The sequence below is a fragment of the Azolla caroliniana genome, unplaced genomic scaffold, assembly GCF_043228905.1.
Source record: "Azolla caroliniana isolate FFs.n. ecotype wild unplaced genomic scaffold, voAzoCaro1.0.p SCAF_10, whole genome shotgun sequence".
NCBI classification, from domain to species: domain Eukaryota; kingdom Viridiplantae; phylum Streptophyta; class Polypodiopsida; order Salviniales; family Salviniaceae; genus Azolla; species Azolla caroliniana.
This window is the reverse complement of record NW_028230445.1, coordinates 3,385,070-3,411,501: the sequence shown is the minus strand read 5'-3', so window position 1 is coordinate 3,411,501 and position 26,432 is coordinate 3,385,070. Positions and strand designations below refer to the sequence as shown.

The following is a 26,432-nucleotide window of genomic DNA, read 5'->3' as shown; positions in this document are numbered from 1 at the left end:
CACACGTAGTAAAAACAATGCATGGAAACACACCAATGATTGGAGCCTCAACTCTAGTATATTAGAAGAGCTCATGTCCACATGGAGGTAATTGAGTTAAGTCAATAAGTCAAAAGTGTTAGACAAATCTTGTATGTATGTATTTGGGTCATTCTAACAACTTAGAGAACATTGTCCATGATGTCATGAAAATATTTTGGCATCATTCTTATGTGCAGGTTACATTGTTTTGGAAAGTTGCCTTTCTACATGGTATCCTTCACTTTATCTACTTGAATCCCAAAGGAGTGATGGTATCTTTATTAATGTTTACATTTAGATTTCAAATTTAAGCAAATATAAACCATTTTCAAGATGTATTGGTTGGCTAGTTCTTTTGAGAATACCAAGTATATTTGATATTGTTTAAAAGTTCCATTTCCTTCTTTTGTTTTGTTTTACGAATCAACATTAATTCTTCTTCTTGTTTAAAATATATCAATATGTTTCCATAAAGGAGACAAGTTTAAGCCCATGATCTCAATTTTAAGGAAATGGTTTTGTCGAAAGAGCTAGATGATGGTTACTGTGACTGACATAGTCTCTCTTATCCTCACTAATCACCATCACTTAGATATTGCAATCTAAGTTTACCTATAAAAAATATGTCTACCAGTGGAAGCAAGAAAAGTGATTAGTTTGTCTCGCAATCAAGAACACCCCATGTGAACACCCCATGTCGAGACAATATGGTTTCTTGTTTTTTTTGCCCCAAACCAATCATGGAAACACATGGGAATCAATCCAAAATAGGACTCAAGAAAGGTGAAAAGCAAAGTCACCTTGACTCCATTGAAATTAAAATAAAAACGACATCAAGTGAGTTGCAATGCAAACAAATTGCTCGAAGAAGCATTGCAATTCTTGAGCTAAAGCAATTGATGTGACACATTCAATGACATGTAAATTCTCTCATTTCCTATTAGATAAGAAGCATACTACACTAGGTTGTATCAAATTTTGAGTATTTCCGAGTGGAACGCAACATTTTTGGTGCCCTACCTTCGACATTGAAGTGGCAAAAAATGGAAAGTGGAAAATGCACAATTCCACGCATCACATCCCATACGATGAGGACGGTGAGATAAGTAATAATTAACTAGTAATTGCTAAGTAAGATCTAATCAATTTGGTTTCTCTTTACTAGTTGATTTCTCCACGAAGTCTCATAAAGATAAGCCTAAGATACTGATTCAAACTTGTTGGTTTGCAATACCAATCCTTTGGTCCTCTAATGGACAATCTTGAATGTTTTGCTTCTATGTAATCCTCAAAAAAAGTTATTGTGTAATGCAACAAGTTCAGAGAAGCCTGGCCTAGGGTAGAAACTCAATCCTCACTACCATGAGTCCGTGGGCTCCTGCAAGTTGGAGTATGTGGCCTAGCCTAGGGATAGAAACTTTCATATTACATGCCAGATTGTAAATTTTTCCTGGCCATAATCCACCTAAGAATTAATCAGTAAAGTTTAAGTGTACAATTATTTTTAAATCTCCAATTGGTTCTTGAGACTGAAAATCAATTGAGTCCTTAATGCATGAAATTGTCATTTGGTCTCCAATTTGCACTATAGTATGCCGATAAGAAATTTTTACATTGCATGACCTGAGAGGACCTCTTCAATCATTTTATCGCATCGATGCTCTTCTAGAAGTTCTATGGATTTTTTGCAATGTAATTTGACATTCCTATTGCCAACCAAAGTTTCTGAAATATCTTACCTGACATTTTTGAAGTATGAAGCAAGTATACTCAATGCATTGAGGAAACGCCAATACTTACTTGCAATGGACCGAAAACAGAGAGAACTTTTGAAAAGGATATTTATCCTTCATACTCAATAATCAATAAATATACAAGTTGGCAGGATGGCAAAAGTATATTCTCTCATGCCTTTGTGAAAAAAATTCAAAGATTTCCTTCCATGGAATAAGAACACATTGCATGGATGGAGGCATCAATACCATCAACAAATAAAATCAATACCTATGAGTACATCCTTTCACGGGCATTGATAAATAGTTGCAAAAAAAGATGTGCATGGATAACGGTTACATAGGGGCCAAACACAGAAAGAATCTTTGCAAAATCTGTTCTCTGTACTGGCTCAATTTATCAATAATATACAAATTGATGCCTTCTTATGTTCTTCACACCATGATCATGTTAATTTGTGGAACCGATCCTTCACCCGTCGCAATCTTCCCTATTCTATTTAGCTTGGCATACATCTCTATGCTCAATGCTTGATTTTCATCTCCCACAAAAAACTCATGTACTCTATGATTTATCTCGATCCAAGCTTTTCCAGGTTCCTTCCATGCTGAAGCACACTTTTTCATTTCTTGAAGCTTTTGCACCTCATCCCATTTGTGAACATCAGCATACATACCTGACATCATCACATAACTAGAAGCTTTCTCTGGATCTAACCTGACAATCTCATCTAGACACAACATCGCTAGGCCCATATCCCCATATGTTCGGCAACCAGTAAGCAAAGACATCCAACTGATAATATTCGGTGAGATTGGCATTCCCTCAAGGAAAGCTTGCGCTTCTTTTAACCGACCTGATCGACCAAGAATGTCAATAATGCAGTTATAATGTTCAACACCAGGTCTAATCCCAAACTCTTTTGTCATTGCTTCCAAATAATGTTGACCCTCCTCGATCAAGCCACCATGGCTAAAAGAACTCAAAACACTAGTAAAAACTACAGTATCAGGTTTTAATCCTTCTTGCTTCATAGCATCCAGACACTGCTTTGCTAACTTGTGATTTCCACCCTTGGCATATCCTGCAATCAATGCACCCCACGACACTACATCTTGATTCGATAAGGTATTGAAGACCTTTTGAGCTTCTTTAAGCCTGGAGCATTTTGCATAGAAATCAACAAGAGTATTTCCAATAATAATATCCGATTGAAGTCCTCTTTCTATAACTTGAGCATGTATTAACTTGCCCTGTTCTAAGGCTCCAGCACTACAACATGCCTTTAGAGCACAAACAAAAGTCACATCCTCCGGCTTGAGGCCCTCTTGTAACATTTTTCCATATAGCTCTAATGCAAGGAAACCTTGTGAATATTGTGCATGGCCTGCAATCATCGCACCCCATGGCACTACATTTTGTTCAAAAGACACATTGAAGAGATTTTGTGCATCATCCATGCTTGCTGATTTTGCATACATATCCACAAGGCCAGCCCTTATAGCCATATCTGAATGGAACCCAGAGGTAATAATTTGCCGGTGTATCAGCCTTCCTTCCATCAATACTCTTGTGCTCGCACAAGTTTTGAGAAGACATAAAAACAATGGAATGTCTGGTTCAATACCATCTTGTTGCATATCCTTAAAAAGCTGAAAAACAGAACATTCACGTGCATGTTCTAAAAGACCATTTAGCAATGTATTCCACATCACCTTATCTCGAATAGGCAACTTCTTGAAGACTTCCAATGCCTCATCCACAGATCCACATTTCACATACATGTCTATGAGTGCTGTGCCCACACTAGCATCCAATTCAAGTGTGCTCCCAATAAGTTCATAATGAATCAGTTTTCCTTGATCCAGGGCATGTGCATTGGCACATGCAATTAGAATTGCTATGAATATGACCCTGTCAGGCTTTATGCCTTGTTTTTGCATTCTTTCATAAAGATCAAGAGCCAAAAGTCCTTGGCCATGTTGAGCATATCCAGTCATCATTGCACCATACGAGAACACTGATTTTTGTGAGAAGGCATCAAACACATTCCTTGCCTCCAATAAACTACCACATTTCCCATACATATCAATAAGTGTGCTTCCAATACTTAGATCTGCATCTAAAGATCCTTTTACCACATGGTCATGGACTAATCGACCACATCCAATAGCATTCATATTCCCGCATACCTTGAGGATAGAGAGAAAAGCAACCCGGCCAGGTTTTACACCATGCTTTTGCATCTTCTCAAAAAGTTCAAATACCATCATATCATGTTCATGATTTGCATATCCCATGATTAGAGTACTCCATGTGACCACATTTCGATTTGGCAGTTTGTCAAACACATTGCGACCCTCCTCTAAGCTACCACATTTGGCATAGAAGTCCACAAGGCTACTCCCTACAGCAACGTCAGACTCAAAGCTATTCACTATAATCTGTTCATGTATCAATCTACCATACCTTATTGAATCCAAACCACAACATGCTTTCAATATACACAAAAACACAACACGGTCGGGGTTTATTCCTTCTTCCTTCATCTTCTCAAACAACTCCAAGGCAACAAGACATTGCCCACAATTCACATAACCAAGAATCATAGCGCTCCAAGATACAACATTCCGATGTTCGAGCTTAACAAAAACTGAATGAGCTAAATCAATGTGACCACATTTTGCATACATATCGACGAGGGTACTTCCAACAATAACATCACATTCAAGCCTGTGCTTGATGATGTGTTCATGGATGAGTCTACCATGGGTGAGGTCTTTGATGGATATACAAGATTTTAAGGCATAAAGATATGTACCTTTGTCTGGGATGAAGCCATGTTGGAGCATTTCATGGTATAGATGGAGAGCTTTTTTACCCTGGCCATTCTTGGCAAGGTTTGAGATGATGGTATTCCATTTGTGAACAGTTGTAGGAACATAAGCCATTTGCATATGTTGTCTCCTTCGAGATACCTCTGCAAAAAGAGAAATGAGCAGGAGGGCTAGGTCTGGTAGGGACAAGCCTGGTGAATCTCATGCTTCTCATAATTTTCCTGCCTGCAGAATACAACCGAAACAAAAACAAACAAACGAAACAGAGGTTTAGAGTTAGGGTTTGGGGTTTAGGGTTTAAGTGTTAAAGTTTTCAAGGTTTTCAAGGTTTTAGAGTGTGGTCTTTAACACTTAATTGGGTGTTAACCCATGGGACCGAGTTCGATACCTTTGTTGTCTTCTTGGCCGAAGAAATGCCCACACCTATAATTTTTGCTCGAATAAACACCCATATGTATATATATATATATATATATATATATATATATGTTCACAACATATATACACCTACGATTACTCGGAGCAGTTATTGACCCTACCAATATTGTATGTGTGTGTGTGTGTGTGTGTGTGTGTGAGAGAGAGAGAGAGAGAGAGAGAACATTTGCCTAGATGGATGTAGCTCAGTTGGTAAGGTTGCCGAACGAAGACCAAAAGCTATGTGTAAAGTAATAGAGAGATGAGAAAATTGGGTTTCAAATGCTTGTAGTGTAACAACTTACCAAGTAGGGTACGCTAATTATGATAATAATAAAACAAGAAAAGAAAATTGTAACAACTAACTTACCACTAGGGTAAGCTAATTACGATAAAAAAAGAGAAATGAAAATTGTAAATTAGATATAAATATAATATTTATAAACCTTTATATCCTCCGGGTGTAAAGAGATATACTTGTAAATTGTAATTTAGTTGAGAAATTTGGGTTTCAAATGTTTGTGGTGTAACAACTTACCACTAGGGTAAGCTAATTATGATAATAATAAAACAAGAAAAGAAAATTGTAAAAGAGATATGCAGAGAAAGAGAAATAACTGTAAATTAGTTGAATGAAGATAAAAGTATAAACATTGCATGAGGGACCTTTCTCATTCTAACATACTCCCTAGAACTAAAGCTAAAGCTCCTTATCTTTCATACATCGTCTCGAGTTAGGAGTAAATGTCACATAATCCTCTCTCATAAACTAGTTGAGGTAGTTGGATCATATGTATACTTGGGAGTCACTTTTAGTGCTCGCTCAGGTAAATTCTCGATGACCCAGGCAGCCAAAGATAGGCTAACGAGACGGTATGCATCCTTCTCACTCTTAGAGAGACAATGCCACCAAGCATACTTTCAAGAGCCACAGACTAAGGGATGGCTCTTTGACTCATTAGTGACCCCTTCCCTCATGTATGCATCAGTAGTATGGGCTCCAGGTCTACCATCTTTAATGTGGACGCAATTAGAGAGACCTTTGGTGACAATGTTATCACGTCAAGTCCGAAGCAAATCGACAGTACCACATGACATTATAAGAGCAGAGTTCAGTCTACCCCCGATGTTAGTAGAAGCACTATTTCAAGTGGTAGTTTTTATTCATCGGATACATAGCCAACCACAAGATAGGATATCACGTCGAGCCTTTGAGGCATCTCGATCCCCACATGCGTCTAGAGACACTAGCTCTTGGTATAACATTGTGGTGAGTTGGTTCCTTGCAAACGTCATAGACATTAATAACCTACCCCCCCTTAAGTACAACCATGGGACTGACCAAACTCTAATATCTCATGAAGACCGTAATAAAGTGATACGCCAAGAAATATGGCAAATTTACACTCGATATAAATGGATCACCCCACGAGAGCCACTCCCATCTAAAATGTTGTACTATAAGGAACACTTCTTGCACTTCTCTAAGTTAGGTTTTATTACACAACCAATATATCTAGATACATTATTATCAAATGCACTAAGGGTGGCCATTGGACAACTTAGGATATCATCTCACCAATGTGAGATTGAGAATGGTCGGGCTAATAGAGTCCCTAGGGAGGAAAGGCTATGTAGGTTGTGCCACATAGAGATAGAGGATGAGTATCACTTCACATACAAGTGCCCAACTTATGCTGAGATACGAGTGGAATACCAAGACATATTAGGACTCTCTCCCACCCTCTCCAAACTATTAGATACCCCAGATGTAAAGAGACTAGGTAGGTATATCTTAGAGCTAAAACAACATAGGGAGAATAAATTACAAAGTGTTAACCATAACCCTTTTACTATTCATCAACTTGTAACTAGTGTAATTTTTTAGGAACAAGGGGATACGATGAATGTGGATACTCTTACGCCGCTTGGCCTCTCTCTTGAGGAAGCCGAAACACAAAGAACAACCAAACGCCCTCGGATGTTGGGCTTCAAAACAAGTCGACACGGAGTAGAAAGGATTGAGAAGATAAGGGAACGTGAGCTACGTTGACTAGAAGCTATGGTTGGGGTACCTTTTACATTGGGACCACGGGCCACATCCACATCAAAACCCTTTGACCTCCCGCTTCTCTTCGAGAGACTTGGATGGAAATGAAATTAGGCCTAGTATAACATCATTTTCATTGTAGAACGTGTTTGTTATTTTATTTCACTAGAACTATTTAGCTTAAAACTCTATTTTTATTTTTATTTTTTACTTTCGATGAATGGGTAAATATCCCATTTTTTGTTGTAAACCATTTGTCTCATGGGCCAATTTTGGCCTTAGAAGACGTTAATATATCTTTCTTTCTCTCTCTTAAAGCTAAAACAACATAGAGAGAATACGCTACAAAATGCTAATGTAACCTTTCTAATATTCATCAACGTGTAACCAATGAATTTTTTCAAGGACAAGAGGGGATGATATGCATGGACACACCTGCACTACTTGGCCTCTCCCTCGTTAAAGCAGAAAACCAAAGAACATTAAATGCCCTCGGATGTCGGGCCTCAAAGTCACTCATTGTGTAGAAGCAATTAAGAAGACAAGGGAACATGAGTTACGCCGCCTAGAAACTATGGTTGGGGGTACCTTTTACATCGGGACCACGGGCCACACCCACGTTGAAACCCTTTGACCTCCCGCTCCTTTTCGAGAGACTTGGATGGGAATGAAACTAGGCCTAGCACATAGCCATTTCCTTTGTAGAATATGTTACACCATGACACCTTTTGTACAATAAGAGAATTCTTTTATCTATGTTTTTTCTTTCGATGATTGGGTACACTTACCATTTTGTTGTAACTTGTAACCAATTATCTCATGGGCCAATTTTGGTCTTAGAATACGTTAATATATCTTTCTTTCTTTCTTTTCTTTCGCTTTCTCTCTCTCCCCCCCCCCTTAACCATTCTCCTAATTGTAAGTTAACAGTCTAATAATCGTATCCCCAATTGCTTTAATTACTTAAGAGGACATATGGAAACTCAATTGAGCTCGTGACTTCTTGTCCATTCATTCTTCTAACAATCATGTGGGAACGTTGTAAAGTCTCCTTTGTGTTTAAGTAAAAGGTCTTGTCAGCTATGTTTGATTAAGTTGCAGATCGCATTTAGAGATTATTATTGTTATTAATTTAAATTTTAGATTGACACCCTCTCTCACCCACAAAAGGGTGGGTGGATGATGGTAGGTCCCTACACACTAACCTCGAGTTGGTTCTCAAGAAGAATACTAAGTAGTGATACTACAAGACGTTTCTTGCTTGAAAACCTCATTATATTGCTTCAATCTCGTACACATGCCTTTATTGGAGGTTTGGTATGCTTGAAGGTAGCTCGTGAAGTGAGGAGAGACTCTTGAACATATGCTTAACTACAACTTCCCTTGTACTATGTTAGTCTATGCAAGTATTGGCCAGTTCTTTCATTGTACGCTTTGTGGCTCTTGTCAACTTTCTTTTATAGTGTGAGCTTGCAAAAGATGCATTTGATGTGGTATTGTGATGGTTTTCCAAGATCTTTAAGTATGCTTCATCTCCCTTATGAGTTGAGTTCTATGTTGGTGGTAGTTGGTTGGGCATTGTTCCAACCTTTAATTTGTAGTGTTGTCCCACATCATTGCCATTTTTTCAATCTATTTGAGTTTGATTTTTACTTCCTAAATAAGCTTGCGGAGTAGCTTGGAGAGGGCTCCAAAATGGTAACTTCTTTTGAGGGTTATCCACTCACTGTTAAGACTTCTCCACTAATAATAATAATATTATTATTATTATTGAATTCTTTTGGGTTCACTAAGCTAAATTGTTGTGAAATCATGGTCTTGAAATGAATGTGTGTCCTAGGTCACCAATAGACTTGGTGCAAGAATTCTTGTTTGGGGAGGGAACTACGTTAGGAGCTACTAGCAGTGCCTTGAGCTTTTCCTACATTCAATAGTCATTTGGTGCACCGAAAACCAAGGGGTGTAAAGTAACTTTTAGCACATGGGTAGTGTGACTAAAACCAAGAAAAATTCTTATGGATCAATGGTGTGTTGGAGATCTAAAGCATAGTCAATTTTGTTGGAACAATGTGATGATGCTCATCCCTATATGTATTAAGGCTATGATATCGTTGTTGCCTAACTAACAAGGAAGGTACAATAACTTAGGTTCTTTTATGTTTCATGGCATCCTAATGATTGAGCGGTGTGCCCCTTGTAGGTTTATTTCCAATTGACGAATTTTTTATTTCTTCGTGCAATCTTTTTTGTGTGACAACTTGTCTTAGGGTTAACAGGTTTTCCATGTCAAAAGTCCATAGTAACGGTGGAGTTACTCGCATTTACAAACTCCTTAACATACAAAATTAAACCACAAGGGTTTGGATCCTATAACACCAATGACTACATGCGCAAAGCACTGACATATGATGACCAAGGCCACCACTAGAAAAAGATGAGGTCTCAAGGTCTTGTTTATATGTCGATAACCTTGTCCAACTAATATACATGCAGTCCTATTGACCTCAAAAACTATGTCTAGACCTTTACCGCTATACTAAAGTTGATTCTTACATCTCTTGAAAGGGAACACACAGACCATACACCCTTTCTCAAGACAAAGCCCTTTCTCAAGATCTTTGTCGTTATACCCTTTAGCATTCAATGATTTGTTTCCATTAAGAATTGGTTTACTCTTCTACATTATAATTTCAAAATTAAGGGTACAAAACATACAATTTATTGCTACCCTTCCACAAGGTCTTTGTCTTAATACCCTTTAACATTCATTCAATTATTTGTTTCCGTGAAGAATTGGTTTTAGTCTTCTACATTGCCAATTCAAAATTAAAGATATGACACAAGAAACTTCTTTTTGCCACCTTAAATATATACAAACACAAGAAATTTCACCTCATGAAACTTGCTAATAAAAGTGAGATGATGTGACAATAATGATGTGTTAGGGGAAACATTAGTAGTACTCTTTAATTTTTTACAAATATCACTTTATACTCTCTATCAGAAATTGAATACAGTATTTTATCTCTCGTCACCTTATTTTGTAAACATAGAATATAATTCTAGCTTTTCTCAACCCATATAACCAAAACTATTCTCTTCAAAAAGCTTCAATTTGCAGAAAATATTTGTTTGTTACCTACTTGAAAATATTTGAAATTTTTACATGAATATCTTGTCAAAATGAATTTACTACTCTTCAAAGTTCATATAATATGGTACACAAGTTTTGGAAGGCAAGAATGGATGTACTTTATACAAAATTGCATCACGTTGCTCCTTAAGATCAAACATTCAAACTATTGGACTCACAATTAACAATGTCTAAAGCAAATAGCAAGACAAAACAAAATGGAGATCTATGCATTTTGGGCGCCTTCTAAAATATATGCCCCATCATCATTGTAGACATGTACATTTGCAAATAAAAGTATGCCGATGGTTGTTGGAGTTGAGGCTTCTCTAATAAGAAAGGGGATTTTAAAAGTCACAAACATTCCATGACAGGCCATTCTTATGGTCAATATCAACAAAGTCAACATTTTTATGACCAATCTATAGTCAATATTCATTTGTTCAAGTCATTGGATAATCAAAGCATTCTCTAGAAATCTCCAGAAAATTCAATATAACATCCTCGGTATGATCACTTTGCCAATTGTATTATGTTGACAACAAAAAGTTTCAATAGGCCTAGTCTAAGTTTTCATGGCATAGTACGTCATTAGCTATTTATTAGACGCATCACCCATCCCTAAAGACCTAGTCCAGATTAATCTATGTGAATTTATCATGAACCTACTTAACATTTCATGGTTCTCAATTATATTGTTAGCTCCTTACATTCCAACAAAACAAGCTACTTGTTAGTGAAAAGAAAGCACCAACTCCTCTTGCCATATATTTGTTGCGTCAAAAACACAATTCAGCTATTCACCATCTCAAAGACACCACAAGGTTTATATCCAACCAAAATCTAGGTTCAGACTTGATATACACTGTATGTTCGCATGTTTAATGCTGTGGAAACTGTCTATTAGTATGTGGATATATGTAAGAGTGTCCACATCATGGTGCGTGACAAAAGAAGAGGTTAGGGAAGCGCCTTTGTTATACTAAGATCAACTAGAGGTATAACAAGGATCCTTTTTGTTTCTCAAACTTTGATGAGATAATCTCTACTCTTTAGTGTTTCTGTACTTCACATTTACCATAGGACCACACTTTGAGCCTACTTTCGATATCACTTCTCACAACACAAAAAGAATTCATAAAACACAAGGCAACTAATGAAAAGACTTGCATGAGAATGCTCTCGAGTTATGCTCAGATAAGAAAAGTTGTCTAGGAGATCATGGAAAACTATAGACTGGAAAAAGACATTAATTACAAGTGATCTTGAGGTGTACAAGGTGTTAGGAAACACAAATAAAGAAAGTCAAATATATAATACAAAAGCCATTATTTTCATGAGATTTTCAGATCTTAGCTAGCTGGCTACACCCCTAACAAGGATGGAGGAGGGGGTATCAATGTTGCCTAAGCATGATTTTTTTGATACATTGAACCAAAATACAAGGGCTGCTCTCGCATAAACAACCCGAACACCTTGAAGTACTAAATTTCCGTTTGTGCGAACAGCTTCTCTTCCACCTTCAATCTTAGTTTCTATGACTGATACTCCATTTTCTCTCTTTGTTATGCAACATGGGACCTCATCGGCCGTGCTTACAAGTGCGCATGATAAATGTTCCAATGGATGTTCACCACATCTAAGAACACACCCGTCAACAATTAAGGAGCCTTTCCTATGGAGCAAACAATTCCCAAGCTCTGCTGTTACAGTGAGATTCGCCACCCGGCTGCTCGCCAGAAACTCCAGACCACTGTTTCGTAATTTTTTTATCATTTACCAAAATTACATTTAAGAAAGTGAGTTTCTGTTTGTTAGGGCTGTAGTTTTTACATGAAAAACACACATAAATGAGTTTCTGCTTGGTAGGATTGTAGTTTTTAAATGACAAGAGAACGACGCAAGTGACCTATACTTGTTACAGCTGTAGAAATGCTGCCATCCTCAAAACCTTGTTCTATGGAAGTATATAGAGAAAGATTATGCCCTTATATTTCTATACAATTATTACTTCACCCATCCAAGTGAGTTTCTGTTTGTTAGGGCTGTGGTTTTTACTTGCAAAAACACACAAGTGAATTTCTGCTTGGTAGGATTGTAGTTTTTACATGAAAAGAAAACACACTCAAGTGACCTCTATTGTTACAGCTGTAGAAATGCTGCCATTCTCAAAACCTTGTTCTATGGAAGTATATAGAGAAATATGAGGCCCATGTCAATTATTAGTTCATCCATCCAGCTGACTGCCACATGTCATTTATATATTATGGAAAAGCTCTTCAGATAAAAACAATGTTCACAGATGTAGATACACATGGTTACACAACATGAACATTGTAGTTCATCTCAGTGCCCACACAAACTTCAAGGCATAACAGAGTTCTCAATATGCTTCTTTTTAGTGATATACTCAATGGTGGAAGGACTCTATGATATGGTCTCAACAAATTCTCGCCAATTGGAAACCATGGAAGCATGTTTACTTGCTTCACACAATGAAATGACCCACTCAAAAAATAAATGAAAATGTAATCCTAAAATATGCGTTGAAAGACTGTACAACAAAACACAAGTTAGGAAATATAACTCACAATATTTGATAATATTCTCCATATGAAGACTAAACCCAGAGTCTGAGCAAATGCACTGAGATTGCATAAATGACAGGAGAGGAAATGCAAAATAGGAGGAAATAGTAATGATGATTATAGTAAACGGAAACAACTTGAAAGCATGCATAATATGTCAATCAACATTACTTCATGCCTATGAAGATTGGATGTTGGTAAAAGCGAAGGCAATGCAGTAATATCAAAATGCTTCTACAATTGATGATCTGTGATCTTTGTAAAGCATTCCTAAACCTGAATATAATACAATTCTCTAGAAGAGAGGACAAAAGTCTATAACCATGTTAAATGTTGTCACTGTACAGAATCATGCATTAAATGATAGATCATAGAATAGTAAAGTCCATGGCATGAGTGCAACCCAACAGTACATATAAGGCACATACCTGTCGCAGCCCCGTGGACACATTAATAAAGTGTCTTCTGGATATAGCCCTGCTCCCAACTGTTTGTATGTAGATAGAATACATGCTTTTAACTAAATACTAAATGAAATTTGACAAGACCAACAATTCTGGGAATATAAATCCTTATCATACCAGACAAAGGGGCTTGTCAACGCAAACATTTGAGATTAAATGTGTCATACCAGAGCTAATTAGAATCGTATCACCTGGCCTGTTAAAAAAATAATCCAAAAGCCATTTGTAAACCCTGTAATATATTAATTTCAAAGAAAAAACAATAGTAATAAATTCTGAAAGAGAAAAAAAAAAGTTATATAACATTAAGAGAAAACCTTGCTGCCAAAACTGCATCTTGAATGGTGTTGAAAACATGAGGTTGAAGTGACGAGCTCGTAATTGATCCATCAACATGGAGCCACATCCGTTTATCCAATGCAAGACCATGCCACCGCCTGCATACCCGAGCCGCATTGAACCGATCTGCAAATCTCATTGGTAGAAATTTACTTCCACCCAAAGCTTAACTTCCTACCTACCTCTTTTATCAAGTGCAAACCTGGTTCATTCCTTCCTACGCCAAGGGTAGCATGAGGGTTTATACATCAAGTCATATAGATTTCACAGTGAAAGCATCACCTTGTCGGCTCATTCTTATGCATAGTAATTCAGCTTGGTACCAGAGGAACCGCTGATTCGCATACTTGGTCATTGCTAAAAGAAAGAACACAGAGGTCTAGGGTTTATCATGATGTAGTACAAATGTCTACATTACCAATTCACGTAGATTTCAAGCAGAAATCCTTGCATTGATGGGCTGTTGTCATGCCAAACTAAATAATAGTAGATCTAAGCTTTACAATGACGCGTCTAAGACGTTAACATACAGGCCTATATAGAATTTCAGGGAAAAAAAGGATACCTTGTTAAAGCATTATTATATAATTCGACTTAATACAGTAGGAGAAGCTGATTTATGCAATTGTTCATTGTGCAAAGGCAAATACGTATGTCTGGTTTTTCTGCAATGCCCTAATATTAGATGTATACATACCTACCTATTACAAGCTAGAGTAGATTCCAGCAAAAATTTGTGACTTTGCTAGCATGTTCATTTGAAAACAGTATTTCAATTTACTATAAGAGGAACACTGAATTGCATAATTATTCATAGCCAATAAAACAAAGAAATAAAGGGTTTATTGTGATGCCCTAATCTTAACAAAAAGGTAGATACACTGTCTATTACAATTTCATGCAGGTTTCAGGGAAAATTTGCGACCTTGGTGGTGCACTCTTGGATAGCAATTCAACTTAGTGCAAAGAAGAAAGTTGATTGACAGAATGAGTGATTGCCAGAGGAGAACTGAGAAATCTAGGGTTATGATGTGATGGTGTAAACTTAGTCTAAAGGCCCAAAATGTCAGTTCGTGTAGATTTTACCTGTATGGTTGATTCTTATGCCAAAAAAAAGAGATAGAGAGCACGGATAACTAGGATTCGTAGTAACCCTAGAGAAGCAAACAATGCTATGCTACCGATGTTCTGATTTCATGTGAACATCCATACGTTTAGAATTCGTGGTAAACCCTAGAGAAGCAAACAATTCTACGTTACCGATGTTCTGATTTCATGTAGACAAGATAGAAAACCAGAGATCGAAGAAAGCAGACGCAAAACAGAAATGGGGGTGAAAGAGCTTAACCTGGCAGAGGGGAGAGGAAGCTGAAGATGCGGACGAGGCAGCCATCATCCAAGAGGCGAACAGGGCCCTCTAACTCAGGGGGCACCCGCCGTTTCATACTTCTTCTTCTGTCGTCTTTCCAAGGAAAGAAAGAAGAAAGAAGAAGAAGGAACAGAGAGACACACAGAAGAAGAGGGGCTCAGGGAATTGTGAGCCCCAACTGGATTCGAACCCACGACCGGATATATATATATACATAGCTCATTATAATTTATATTTATATATATCTATATCTATATATCTATATGTATACATATCTTCCTTGTCTTCCTTGTCTTCTTTCTTCTTTCTTTTCATGTCTGGCTTGTGACGCGCACAAATTCGCACACCCGTGTCCGCCTGCCCCGTATCGTTACATATCTGGTTTTCCCCCCGTCCAATGATTCGCTTCCACCTATCATCGGTTCTCGATATTTCGGGTTCTCATTTGGCTCCCCAGCCAAAGAGTCCGTTAGAGGATATTGACAACAACAAAAACAAAAACAATCCTTTCAATTAGCGAGTGCCATACACCAGATTCAAAGTTGGTGGCAACGATTTCATCTATCAAAAAACATTGATTTCCCGTATGGAGAAGGAAAAGCAACCAACATGGCTTCATCGGCTTGCACGCCGACCAACTAATAACAATAGTAAATCGACACAAATCGACAAGTTTGCCCCAAAACGTTGTCAGTTATTGAGATACTTATGACCATGTCGAGCACTTCAAACAATTTTCCATGGCTTATGAGGCTTGTAAGTTTGTAACCCACATGACAAGTGTCACCGCCTTCAAGTTAACACATTAGATTATCAACTCATAGTTTGGTTCCACACTCTCACTAGTGAAATGCTAAATGATTTCGAACAAATGAAAGAATGGTTCATTATGAGATTTGCAAGTCCAAGGATGAAATGGAACCCATGTGTATCATTGGTTGTTTTTATCATGGACATGGATTCAAGTGATTGTATTGAAGAATGATTTGAATAGCATCTATATTATGTACCAATCTATTGATTACTCTATTCTACCTACAAAAGTCAATGTCAATAGGCACAAATCTTGGTTTTCGTAATGGCTGTTCCCAAATTTGAGGTCTCTTTGTTGCACAAGAGATTATTTTTTTGTTTTTCCTTTCCATTCTAAGCCCTCCCTAAGTGATGTCAGATCTTTTCTTTCAACTACCTCACCTTTCATAGTAGATTCATTACTCTCTTGATTTCGTGTTGTCTTTCTATTATGTCTATCCTTCATGATGTAATGTGTCAACCAGGGCTAACATACACCTGTTTTACATATATGAAATTCAATCATTACAGCAAGCCATTGCACAACATTTGGATGACACCCTACATTGATTGACAAATTGAAAGGCTTGCAGTTGGATAATAAACCTCAGCTATTCAATTGTTAGCTGGAGGTAGAGTAAACAAGAAATAAACAAGATCTTGAACCCTCATCTCTTTCTTGTGTTAGCCTTAGTCATCATACATTAGTGTTTTGCTTGTGGTACAAACTCACTTGCACAAGTTCTAATACTAGGAAGTGGACTGTTAACCATTGAGAAATATATTAATCATTAATATGTAAACATCAATCGAAGCCCAACATTGGTGAGATAGGCACCGCCCGTGTCTACCCAAGCCTACAAGAGACATTGCATAATAAAATATACCTTTAATAATTGTCATCAATTCGACAAAGCTTGTAAGGATAAGGATCTACAAGATAATTGGGATGCAACATTTTTGAAGGGACAAGATTAGGAAATGTTGATATAATTTCAAACATGAGATCAGATTGTATGCATAGTACAATGTTATGTGTTGCATCTTTCTTTGCTGAAGTGATCATGACATGCAGGGGAATATTTCTTTGAACATGACCACAAACTACACAGAGATTTCTTCATGAAATTCGTCTCTTTGTAGCAAGGCATAAAAAGAGCTTACCAAAACCTGTGTTTATACACTGATGCTGACATAAATATGTACGATTACATTAACATAAATACTTCTTTGAGTGAAAGAACTGAGATGAGAAGTATAGAGACTTATGTTCAAGCAAAGCATTATGTAAAAACCAATCAAGGAAAATTCATCAAAATCCTCTTCCAAACCCTGCATTTCCACCATAACTTGTAACACCACCATAGCCCATGTTACCATAGTTCCCATTGCCACCATAACCATTACTAGCAACTGAACCTTGGCCAGGACAATCTCTCGCCCAATGCCCACCTTGACCACATTTGAAACAAGGGTTTGCAGACCCCCCTGAACCAGCACCACCATTGAATCCACTACCATAATTACTAGCATTCTGAACCATTGGCTTCTCATCTGCAAAATTTCTTGAACCAAATCTATTGTTATGGTTATTCATAATAGGCATGCTATTGCCATAACCTCCATTCCCTTGATTGTAAGATGTTCCATTTGCAAATCCTCCATTGCTGTTATTTGCAATATTTGCGTAACCTCCTCCATAGTTTGATGCCATATGTGAGCCACCTGAAGTAGATCCGGATATTGATTCCCCTCTTGCAATTCTCCCTATCATATCAATCAGCACTTTGTTTTCTGATGCATAATCTAGTTTTTCTGATTTCACAGCTGTGCATTTGACACGCAACTCATCATTATAGTTTTCTTCTTTCACTTTCAGTTTAAACAAATACTGAGAGAAAAGCAGCTTCTGGATCACATCTCTATATCTAGGATCTTCATCTTGTTTCCACATGTAAAGTTCTTTTGCTGAGACACCAATAATCTCCTCACCAGCCTCTTGAAAAGCAGTTATCCAAGTCACTCCAGTGTGATCCTGGACCTGAACAGAAAGAAGATACCTGTAATCACATTCTGCAATAGCTCTATCACATCGATCACATCTCCATGTCCCGTCACCATTATTGATGACCTTCTTGTTGCATTGGCGATCACCAACAGGAAGAGGACAAGCAGTATAGCAGAAATTTTCAGTCCTAATGAAGGAGATGGTGGCTCTTAAAGCAATCCAATCAGGTTTATCTGATCGGCCTAGTCCTTCATCCTTTATTTGTGAAATAGTTTTCCTCATGTCACTTCGGGGTACACTTCCACCTCCTTCTTTGGAGATGGAAAGCGGTGCAGTGCTTTTACCAATTTTCTCAAACCAATCCTTAACCTGATGTGCTTGAGGAAGATTTGGGTTGACTTGTAGTTGCGTGGATGATACAGTACCAATGCTTTTACCACCAAAATCAGAGAGACGTCCTCCTTTAATTGCAAGGACAGGGATATTACCAGAATCACACAAATCTTGCAATTGTTGGCCTTCATTACTGCAGAAGGCTCCCCACATCGTTACTTCCACACTACAACCAGACATATCCCGAAGCTGAAGAGCTCTCCTTTGAACTTCTGTCCCAGTTTTCCTCATCACTGTAGTAGAGGGGTTGATGGTCACAACTACTCCAACGACATCTACCATAGCATTTGCTTCCATGTTTTCAATCTCACTTATCGACACAAAAGCAAATTGCTGTTGGGGTATAGAGCCATCTTCCTCAGAACATCGTTCTATAGTTGATGAACTCTCCAAAAAAATCTCCCAATCATTCTTCAAATGATTGAAGTTCTTCTGGGCAGGTTTAAGGGAGCCTTTGGAGATCATATACACATTTCCAGCTTCGATCCGTTCATAAAACTGATCAGCCACTGTGTTGAAACAAGTGGCACGAATTTCACCACCATCAGCATCTAACAAATCAAAGCTAAAGACTTTACCTTCACCTTTGGCATTATGGTATCTACGGAGGTCACCTTTAGATGTAACTCGAGCCTTAATGGTCCATCTACCTTGGTAAGGATTTAAGGCCGCAATAGGCACAATTCTAGCTGCGGCTTCATTCTTGACAATTGGACCATGATTGGAATACAGAGGGGATGGTTGGTAAGAAGAGGGAGCCACCATTGGTTTTCCATATGAACTAACTGGAATATTTGAATTTGTTCCACCTACACTAGGAGGAACGTTCCCTCCTATAGAGCCATATCCTTGACCTTGGTATCCAGTAGGTTGCAAAGGCTTTGTACTAGGTGTATAAGGGGGACGAACTCCATCTTTGTTATACATTCCATTTTCTTGCTGAGCATTTTGCACTTGAGGAACCTTATAACCCCCACTAGAAACACTACCATATGTTTGAGGTTGCTGTAGCTGGGCTTGTGGAGGTTGTGGTTGTAATGGAACTTGCACTGAAGGCTTTTGTTGTTGTAATCCAGCTGCTGAAGCTGCAGCACTTAGCGTTTGATCATTCATTATCACTTGTTTGGGATCACCAATAATTTCCGATACTGATGCCACTACAACCATGTTGAGCACAATAATAATCCTGCGTGTAAATAAGGATTTTTCAGATTTAATGATTCGCTGACAAGCGCGAATCCTGACTTTAATTTCAGATTTAAATAGAAGGAGATTTGAAACAAAAACAACATTGACAAAGATATTGACCTAGGTTCTACAACTTGCAAAGAATATCATGGAACAACAGATGAATCTATAGTTCTAACAAATTCGGAAAACGATTAGTCCTACAACTTGCAAAGATCATTGACAAAGACATGGACCTAGGTTCCAATAGGAAGATAAAGCTATAAATCCCAGAGCTTGAAAAGAATGCCAGGCATGGATCTAAGCTTCTAACAAGATTAGAAACATATAAATCCTAGAGCTTGCACAGAATGTCGTTGACAAAGACAGGAGGTAGGTTCTAATAGGAATGCAAACCTATGAACCCAAGAACCTGCAAAAATTAATATGACACCAATGAAGACATGCTAGTAGGTTGACCTCTTACAAGATCCTGGAATTTCTAAAGCATTATACTGATCAAGGCATGGATCTAAGTTGGAAATGAGTACAGAATAAAAATGGCCAAAAAATCTATCTAGGTTACAATAGGGATACAAACATATAACGCCTGGACCTTGTGATTAGTGACACCAACGAAGAAATTTATTCAGGTTCTTAAACAAATAAGAAACAAGAAGAGATGGATACTGATCAAAATATCATCTACATTTTTAACAGAATGGATATTGAAAATATATCAAGACTGAATCTTGTAATGCACAACACTTAAAATACCAAAGTCTCTCCAACAATCCTAAACTATGAAGTTATTGTGGATGCTGTTGCTTTCTTTTTGTAGCAAAATTAGTCCAGCTTACCCCACAGCAGATCATGGTTTTTCCGGTATCATCATCTTTGCAGGAAATAAATATAGATTGTAACAGGATAGGAATTTAAAACACCCTGGAACTTACAGATACATGTACAACTTTTGAGATCATCCTAACACAACCAAATTTGCAGTCTGTGTATTTGCAAAAAATTGGTGAAGAAGCACAGAAGAAGACTCTACATCATCAACGATTTCCAGAGACAACAAACAACGCTCTTTTACAAAAAAACAGCGGGTATGAAACTTAAACACAGAGAATACCTTAATCATTAAACCCTAAAACATATGGTGAGACAACAAAATGTCTTGGAAATGGAAAACAATAAAAGAAATGAATCTTAGATTCAAAACAGAAATCCCCTAAAAACCTTGACATAGTGTAACGCCTGAGAGAAATTTCTAGGGGAAACATCTTCAGAAAACGAACATACAAGTCGACATAGAGAATCTCTATATCAAAAAAATCGAGATATATTCTCAGGTGGCGAGAAATATCTGGATAAAGGGGGAAATTCAGATGTGAAGCTTACATTGATCACAAAAAAGTCCATTTAAAATAAAACCCTAGACGCATATATCAAGAAACCTCTAGAGGAAGAGGGAAAATACCAGAAACGATGAAGAGATCATCTAGACTTACTTGCGTTGTTGAACAGTATTGCAGATGTATTCTGTAAGCTGAACGATGGATCCTTTCTGAACCTCCCCGGACTTAACAAATTCATTGAGCTGGGTGGCGAGCATAGCTTGTTGGACATAGTTCCCATCAGAGAGAACAAGCCTATATCGTTCTTGGACGCTCTGTCCGGTGCCGATCTGCTTCACATCGAGGACCTGGAGAAGCGGTCGAAGCTCTACCTCTCCACTGTTCAGAGCGATGATGGCGTTTGGCGTGAGAGAAGCGGTCATGGCGAGGGAAACAGAAGGAAGGAAGGAAGGAAGGAAGGGAAAAAACAAAGAGAGAGAGAGAGAGAGAGAGAGAATGGGGATGTTCAAGCTTCCATGGCTAGTGTGTTGCAGAAGGAAGCTTTCCCGCCATAGCCTGCATATATGTATATGTATGCACTTTGAAACTGAAGAGAAGCCTTTCTTTTGTATACACTAGGAAGAGATTTAGTTGCAAAGCTTAGGATTCGAACCTAAGACCTTTTCTTAAAAAGCCTTAATAACCTACCATTAGCCTAAACTAATACAAGATACATTGTTTAACTCGATATTAAGTTAACAACCAAATTCACCTAATTTGTCTAAACTTGGGGTGATCTATCATAATATGAAATTCCATGACCTAAACAGGGCCATATGAGGTTCATATGTGTTATGGCCTAACCAACCTATAGACGCAAATTTCATCACTATGCATGTCACTGGAACCCCTTGCCCATAAATGCCCTAGTTGTACCACGAGAAAAAGTCAATCAAGTCCCATCACTACCCTTATTGGAAGGCACATGCTTTGTTGCTCACTAATTGAATAGCGGATTCACACAAAATTAGTGCTCATTATGCCCCCCAAACAAGTACTATATAATCGTGTGTCTCGCTTTGTTCGATTGTCTACAAACAAATCAGACATTAGACTACCAAGGCTTCAAAAATATATCACATTCATTCTAGGTGTGAGGTAGTAGTAGAAATTGTTCTCCATCTCTTCCACGCATGCTGATAGAAAAGAAAATCTTTAAGAAATTTGCCAAGAGTATATGCATTCTTGCATACCATGCCTTTCACTTAGAAATGAAGCATTTTAAAGGAAGCTAATGACGTATCTCCCCATAATTGGCAAATATATGATTGAGACATTTTATGGGCAATGTGGCTCAACAAGAATCATAAGTTTTTAACATTGTAAACGAAGATCTAGCCCACAAATTTATATGTTTACTACATGATAGAAGCAAAGGATTTGAAGGAGATCTTATAATAAGAACAAGAAAGTGGATAAGCTCATTCAAAGGATGACAATGATGGTGTAATTTGGGAAATAATATGTAACGTGGAGAGAACCTGTAGTGAAATTGAATAGACTTTACTAGAGATGTTTGTTGATGAGGAATGTGGTATTCCCTACTTCAACACATTGATTGTTACTAGCTCTTGATGCAATACAAAGTTATTTCATTGGTATACGAAGACCACCTAGCGAGTTCTTCATGCTACAAAAAGACATACGTGAATTATTACAATCGAGAGGTCCAATGCTACATCTCTAACAACGAAATCTTTCCTACCAAAGATTTTGAATGCTCAAAATAGGTTGGCTCCTCTATACAATATCTTCTTTTAGGGCAGGTCCAAAATCCCCTCTACAACAACTCATAGGTGGCAAACATTTATTGGGTGTGGTGGAGTGAGAAATTGCTAGATCAGAAAAGCGGATGCGTAGGATAAGGTTTCTCTCTCAAGTTTCTTTTTCTTTCTTTGCTTTAATCCAATTGAGCTCAAGTGTTCAATTGTAGCATGAGTTCAAGTGTTCAATTGTATCCAAGTGAATATGCATAACCATGACATGCAAAGATTATATACGAATGTAGGGCATCTAAAAGCTCAATGCTATATGTTCAGGCATAACTTACACTACCAGAGATCACAAAATATGTTCCCTTACATTTTGTATTTATCAAGAGGGAGTAAGTGCCATATTTGTGCATAGGTGCATCTTTCAAGTGACCTCCATTGCATGCCTTTGTGTGTGTGGTGAAAAGACAATCATACACGCTTACTCAAGGCTGAGCCATGTGTTTATGGAGTCTATCTGCACTTAACTGATCATGCAATGGCCCTAAATCCCAAGATTATGATAGATTCAAAATTTATCATGTGTTCTACAACTCCCTCTTGGGTCTAACAGAAATTATTACCAACATTCTGACATTCCAAAAACTATAATCAATGCATACAACACTGTCACTACACAAACTAATTCACAAACAAAAAATTATCCTATTGCAAATGTGCCACATTTATGTGAAAAATGGAGTGTCTAAAACTTAATGCGCATATAAGAATTTAGCCGATGTTTGAAAAAAATTTGATTAGTCCAGCAAACCAAAGAGTCTGAGATTTGGTGGTCTAGAGGCTACATAAAAGGTTTTGCAAAGATGACTGGAATTCAGTCAATATAAGCTTGAAAGAATCCATCAGCAAATAATTGTACATTTGACCATGCAGAGAGTTACATATATCCCTTCAATGCAACAAGATTATAACACCTTCTGCACAACCCATGACATCAATCCAATTAGAGCTTGTATTAAAGTAAGGAAATATCCATGAGAGTAGAGAAGGCACTCAAAGCCTTCACACATCTACCGAGTGTCAACGGGTTTTCCACAAACTTGCCCTCGGTAATTTAACAGTAATAATATAGTTCCCATCATTTCTTATATTTTGGGAAAGCTTCATTTCTCAATGGATATTCCATGCGCAAAAAGAATAAAGAATGATATTATACCTTCTGAAAAGGTCAGTTAGAACTTAGGAGAGAGGGGGCGAAGTAATTCTTGACGCTTTTGATATCAGGGTCGAGTAATGGTGCAACCCATTGTTCCAAAAATAGTTGGACTCTTTATATGCTCAAAGCCCAACCCATCTTGCCCAAACAAAGAGATTTGCAACTCGAGGAGGTAAACCATAGTCTTTCATTACATCTGGCTCTCTTCTCGCTGTGCTTGGTTTAGTCCACACATAGGTGCCCCGTTCTTGTCGACTACCGGGCACAGTGTTATCAAGAACAAATGCAACCAGAAAAGCTATCACCATGTTCATGGACAAGATTGAGTTCAGGACAAAATCAACCTGCATATAAATAAAATGAACTAGTTATTAGGGCCAAACAAAAAGAAAAGGTTCCTTTACTAGTATGATGCCACATAATGTTAAAACAAAATATTTAACGTTCACGAACACACGTTGGTTTTGGCACTAGTTGCTAGACTCCTTTTGAAATATTCAAAATGTTTACAAGGAACAGGATTGAGTTCAAAATTTTGTCCCTACATTTGTATCAGTCAAATTCAAACTTATACCATTACATAGACAGCCAGGAACCTTATCATGTATTTATACCTATATAGAGAGAGTGAGAGATAGATAAGTCAAAAAATTTGAGTATACTCTCATATATGGAACACTGATTTTGCCACATAAAATTAATATTTCAAATCAATCGCAATTATATGAAATAGTGTAATTTTGTATTGTGTAGTTTATAAATACTATGAGAAAATGAACACAAACTCTTGAACTCAATATACATGAACACAGTACAGTGGCCTATTTATACATACCGCTTCTATGCCAGTTTTCACAGGACCATGTGCTGCAACAGTATACGGCTGAAAATAGCTTGCCACTGTAGCAGGTATAGAACCAGAAGTATAATGCTGAAAATACGCAGGAACTGAGAGCGATAGGAAAAGGGACAATCCCACTATTATGACATTCCGTGAGCTTCCAGTTTCACTATATCTAAGGTTTGATAAACCAAAAGCCGCGAGCATTGACCACATAACACATAGAAGGGCTGCCACAATCACTTGAGGTATTGATGCAATGAAGGCACCGATCTTACCTGTAAATTTTCATAATCATATTCAGGCATAAAATTCTATCAGAAAAAATGGAGAGTTGTTTCAAATGAATACATCCTACAACATAGATAGAATATCTTCAAATATTCAAAGTTTTGATTACTTATTCAATACCCTCACTTATACAGTTATATTTGATTTTCAGTACCCTAATAATATGGCAGTGTTCATGATTCTCAATTTTTATTCTTGGCTTGGCTGCAACCAGTTATAGATTCACAATCTCGAACAATTCTATTGTTGCGAACCTTCATAAATGTTCTGAATTATCTTATCTTATCTGACATATTAAATCTTGACTCCTTTAATTCGCAAAATTAAAAACGCTTATAAGAGAATGAACAATTGATATATAGGCTTCATCTTAAAAGAATCAAAGAACTTCAAATTGTGGAAATGAAAATAAATAGCCTATAGTGTAGATTTGAGCAACATAAACTACAGCTTTTAAAAAGCCGAGGAAGCTGCAGTTCATAATCCTTACCAACAAGAGACATTAGAATGAGTACACAGGCCCCAAACTCAACAGCACGCCGACTCCCCATTTTCGTTACTGCTATTGTATGTACATTTTCTGTGAGGGTAGTTGCACCCGTGCCAATACCCCACAATCCTGCCAAAACACTCATAAGTCCTTCTAGCCCAATCCCCCTGCTCACAACACCAGGAGTTGGAGCTCTTGTTGCCACAAGTAAGGATGAGGCATGATATGATCCAACCTGAAAAAAGAAGAAGAAAAAAACAAAGACTAGATTAGCAACGATGAAGTCCCTATATATAGTACTTTACATGACCTTAGTAATAAATGACTTACTGAGTCAATAGATGCAATAATAGATGCAACAATCATAATACAAGCTGACTTCCAATGGAAGACTGGTATTCCCCACTGCAATGGGTAGGGAAATCTAAACCAATCTGCTGTTTTCATAGCAACCGACATATCTGTACGACAATGTGTCATGGTAAAGGCATGCTTCCTGCATTTTTCTGAAATGATGTTGGATGACGGGATGTGGATATTGCAACCATTATAATTATAAGCTCCAGCTGCAGTAAGAAGAAAAGCATATGCCCAGATAATACCAAGACCCAACGGTACCTGTACAAACCAAATCTTGTTAACTTCACTCATTCACGCTCTCTCACTCTCTGAAATAGAGAATATTAAATTGGAACAAGCATACAAACATTCAAATAATGACATAGATCCAAAGAAAAGCAAGGTGAATATATAGTATATCTCCTTTGTACAAGTTCCGCCTCTAATGCACACCATTTAGGCTGAGAACCATGACCCAAGACTACAGGTTCACTACTAATGTTTTGATGCCCAAGACAAGATGTAGAATTTTCATCCTTGCGGACTCACAATAATAAATCCTCCTTTGGATTTGAAAGCAAAGAAAAACTGGTTTGCTTATAAAATGCAAGTTCTGTTCAAATGAATATTTTTTAAGAATTTATTAAATGCTAGTGCAAGTCAAGACATTCTTTGTACGATCCTTTCATATTTATTTAACCAGATATAATTTACATATAATTATTTTTTTCTTATGATGTTCAAATTGTCGATACGGCAAGAACTTATATGATATTACGCACAAATATCTAGCTGGGAAGCAGCTTCATGATTGAATAGCAAGTAAAGCGG

General features: G+C 37.5%; 4 protein-coding genes across 4 annotated transcripts in view; all 4 read right to left on the bottom strand.

Moving 5' to 3' along the window:
- Nucleotides 1-1,844: 1,844 nt before the first annotated feature.
- On the bottom strand, nt 1,845-4,893 carry LOC147858721 (pentatricopeptide repeat-containing protein At5g27110-like). The gene has a single exon (XM_087326147.1). It carries the CDS (start codon nt 4,710-4,712, stop codon nt 2,190-2,192), a length of 2,523 nt encoding a protein of 840 aa, XP_087182273.1. The 5' UTR covers nt 4,713-4,893; the 3' UTR covers nt 1,845-2,189.
- A 6,539-nt stretch (nt 4,894-11,432) lies between these two features.
- SKIP5 (SKP1/ASK-interacting protein 5) lies at nt 11,433-15,138 on the bottom strand. Its single transcript, XM_087325811.1, has 5 exons — nt 14,932-15,138; nt 13,562-13,709; nt 13,362-13,440; nt 13,209-13,267; nt 11,433-11,945 (listed from the first exon to the last, which is right to left on the bottom strand). Exons 1-5 carry the CDS (start codon nt 15,026-15,028, stop codon nt 11,549-11,551), a joined length of 780 nt encoding a protein of 259 aa, XP_087181937.1. The 5' UTR covers nt 15,029-15,138; the 3' UTR covers nt 11,433-11,548.
- Nucleotides 15,139-16,633: 1,495 nt separating this feature from the next.
- Nucleotides 16,634-21,159, bottom strand: LOC147858719 (replication protein A 70 kDa DNA-binding subunit A-like). Its single transcript, XM_087325779.1, has 2 exons — nt 20,827-21,159; nt 16,634-19,331 (listed from the first exon to the last, which is right to left on the bottom strand). Exons 1-2 carry the CDS (start codon nt 21,093-21,095, stop codon nt 17,057-17,059), a joined length of 2,544 nt encoding a protein of 847 aa, XP_087181905.1. The 5' UTR covers nt 21,096-21,159; the 3' UTR covers nt 16,634-17,056.
- Nucleotides 21,160-23,413: 2,254 nt separating this feature from the next.
- LOC147858718 (nucleobase-ascorbate transporter 12-like) overlaps nt 23,414-26,432 on the bottom strand; it is a 5,463-nt gene continuing 2,444 nt past the window's right edge. The window contains exons 7-10 of the mRNA XM_087325734.1: nt 25,593-25,880; nt 25,263-25,497; nt 24,476-24,759; nt 23,414-23,984 (exon numbers count right to left, since the gene is read on the bottom strand). Coding sequence (XP_087181860.1) covers nt 23,763-23,984; nt 24,476-24,759; nt 25,263-25,497; nt 25,593-25,880 — 1,029 coding nt within the window. The 3' untranslated portion in view covers nt 23,414-23,762. The remainder of the gene's footprint in view (nt 23,985-24,475; nt 24,760-25,262; nt 25,498-25,592; nt 25,881-26,432) is intronic.

What these genes read in the sequence shown, in the direction of transcription:
- LOC147858721 (XM_087326147.1), bottom strand. Translation starts at nt 4,712, where the DNA reads ATGCAAATGGCTTATGTTCCTACAACTGTTCACAAATGGAATACCATC.
- SKIP5 (XM_087325811.1), bottom strand. Translation starts at nt 15,028, where the DNA reads ATGAAACGGCGGGTGCCCCCTGAGTTAGAGGGCCCTGTTCGCCTCTTG. An exon ending in CTTCCTCTCCCCTCTGCCAG is followed by an intron (nt 13,710 to 14,931) that starts GTTAAGCTCTTT and finishes TGAGATTTGCAG; the next exon opens with ATCGGTTCAATGCGGCTCGG. An exon ending in GATGCAGTTTTGGCAGCAAG is followed by an intron (nt 13,441 to 13,561) that starts GTTTTCTCTTAA and finishes TTTTTTTAACAG; the next exon opens with GCCAGGTGATACGATTCTAA.
- LOC147858719 (XM_087325779.1), bottom strand. Translation starts at nt 21,095, where the DNA reads ATGACCGCTTCTCTCACGCCAAACGCCATCATCGCTCTGAACAGTGGA. An exon ending in AATACTGTTCAACAACGCAA is followed by an intron (nt 19,332 to 20,826) that starts GTAAGTCTAGAT and finishes ATTTACACGCAG; the next exon opens with GATTATTATTGTGCTCAACA.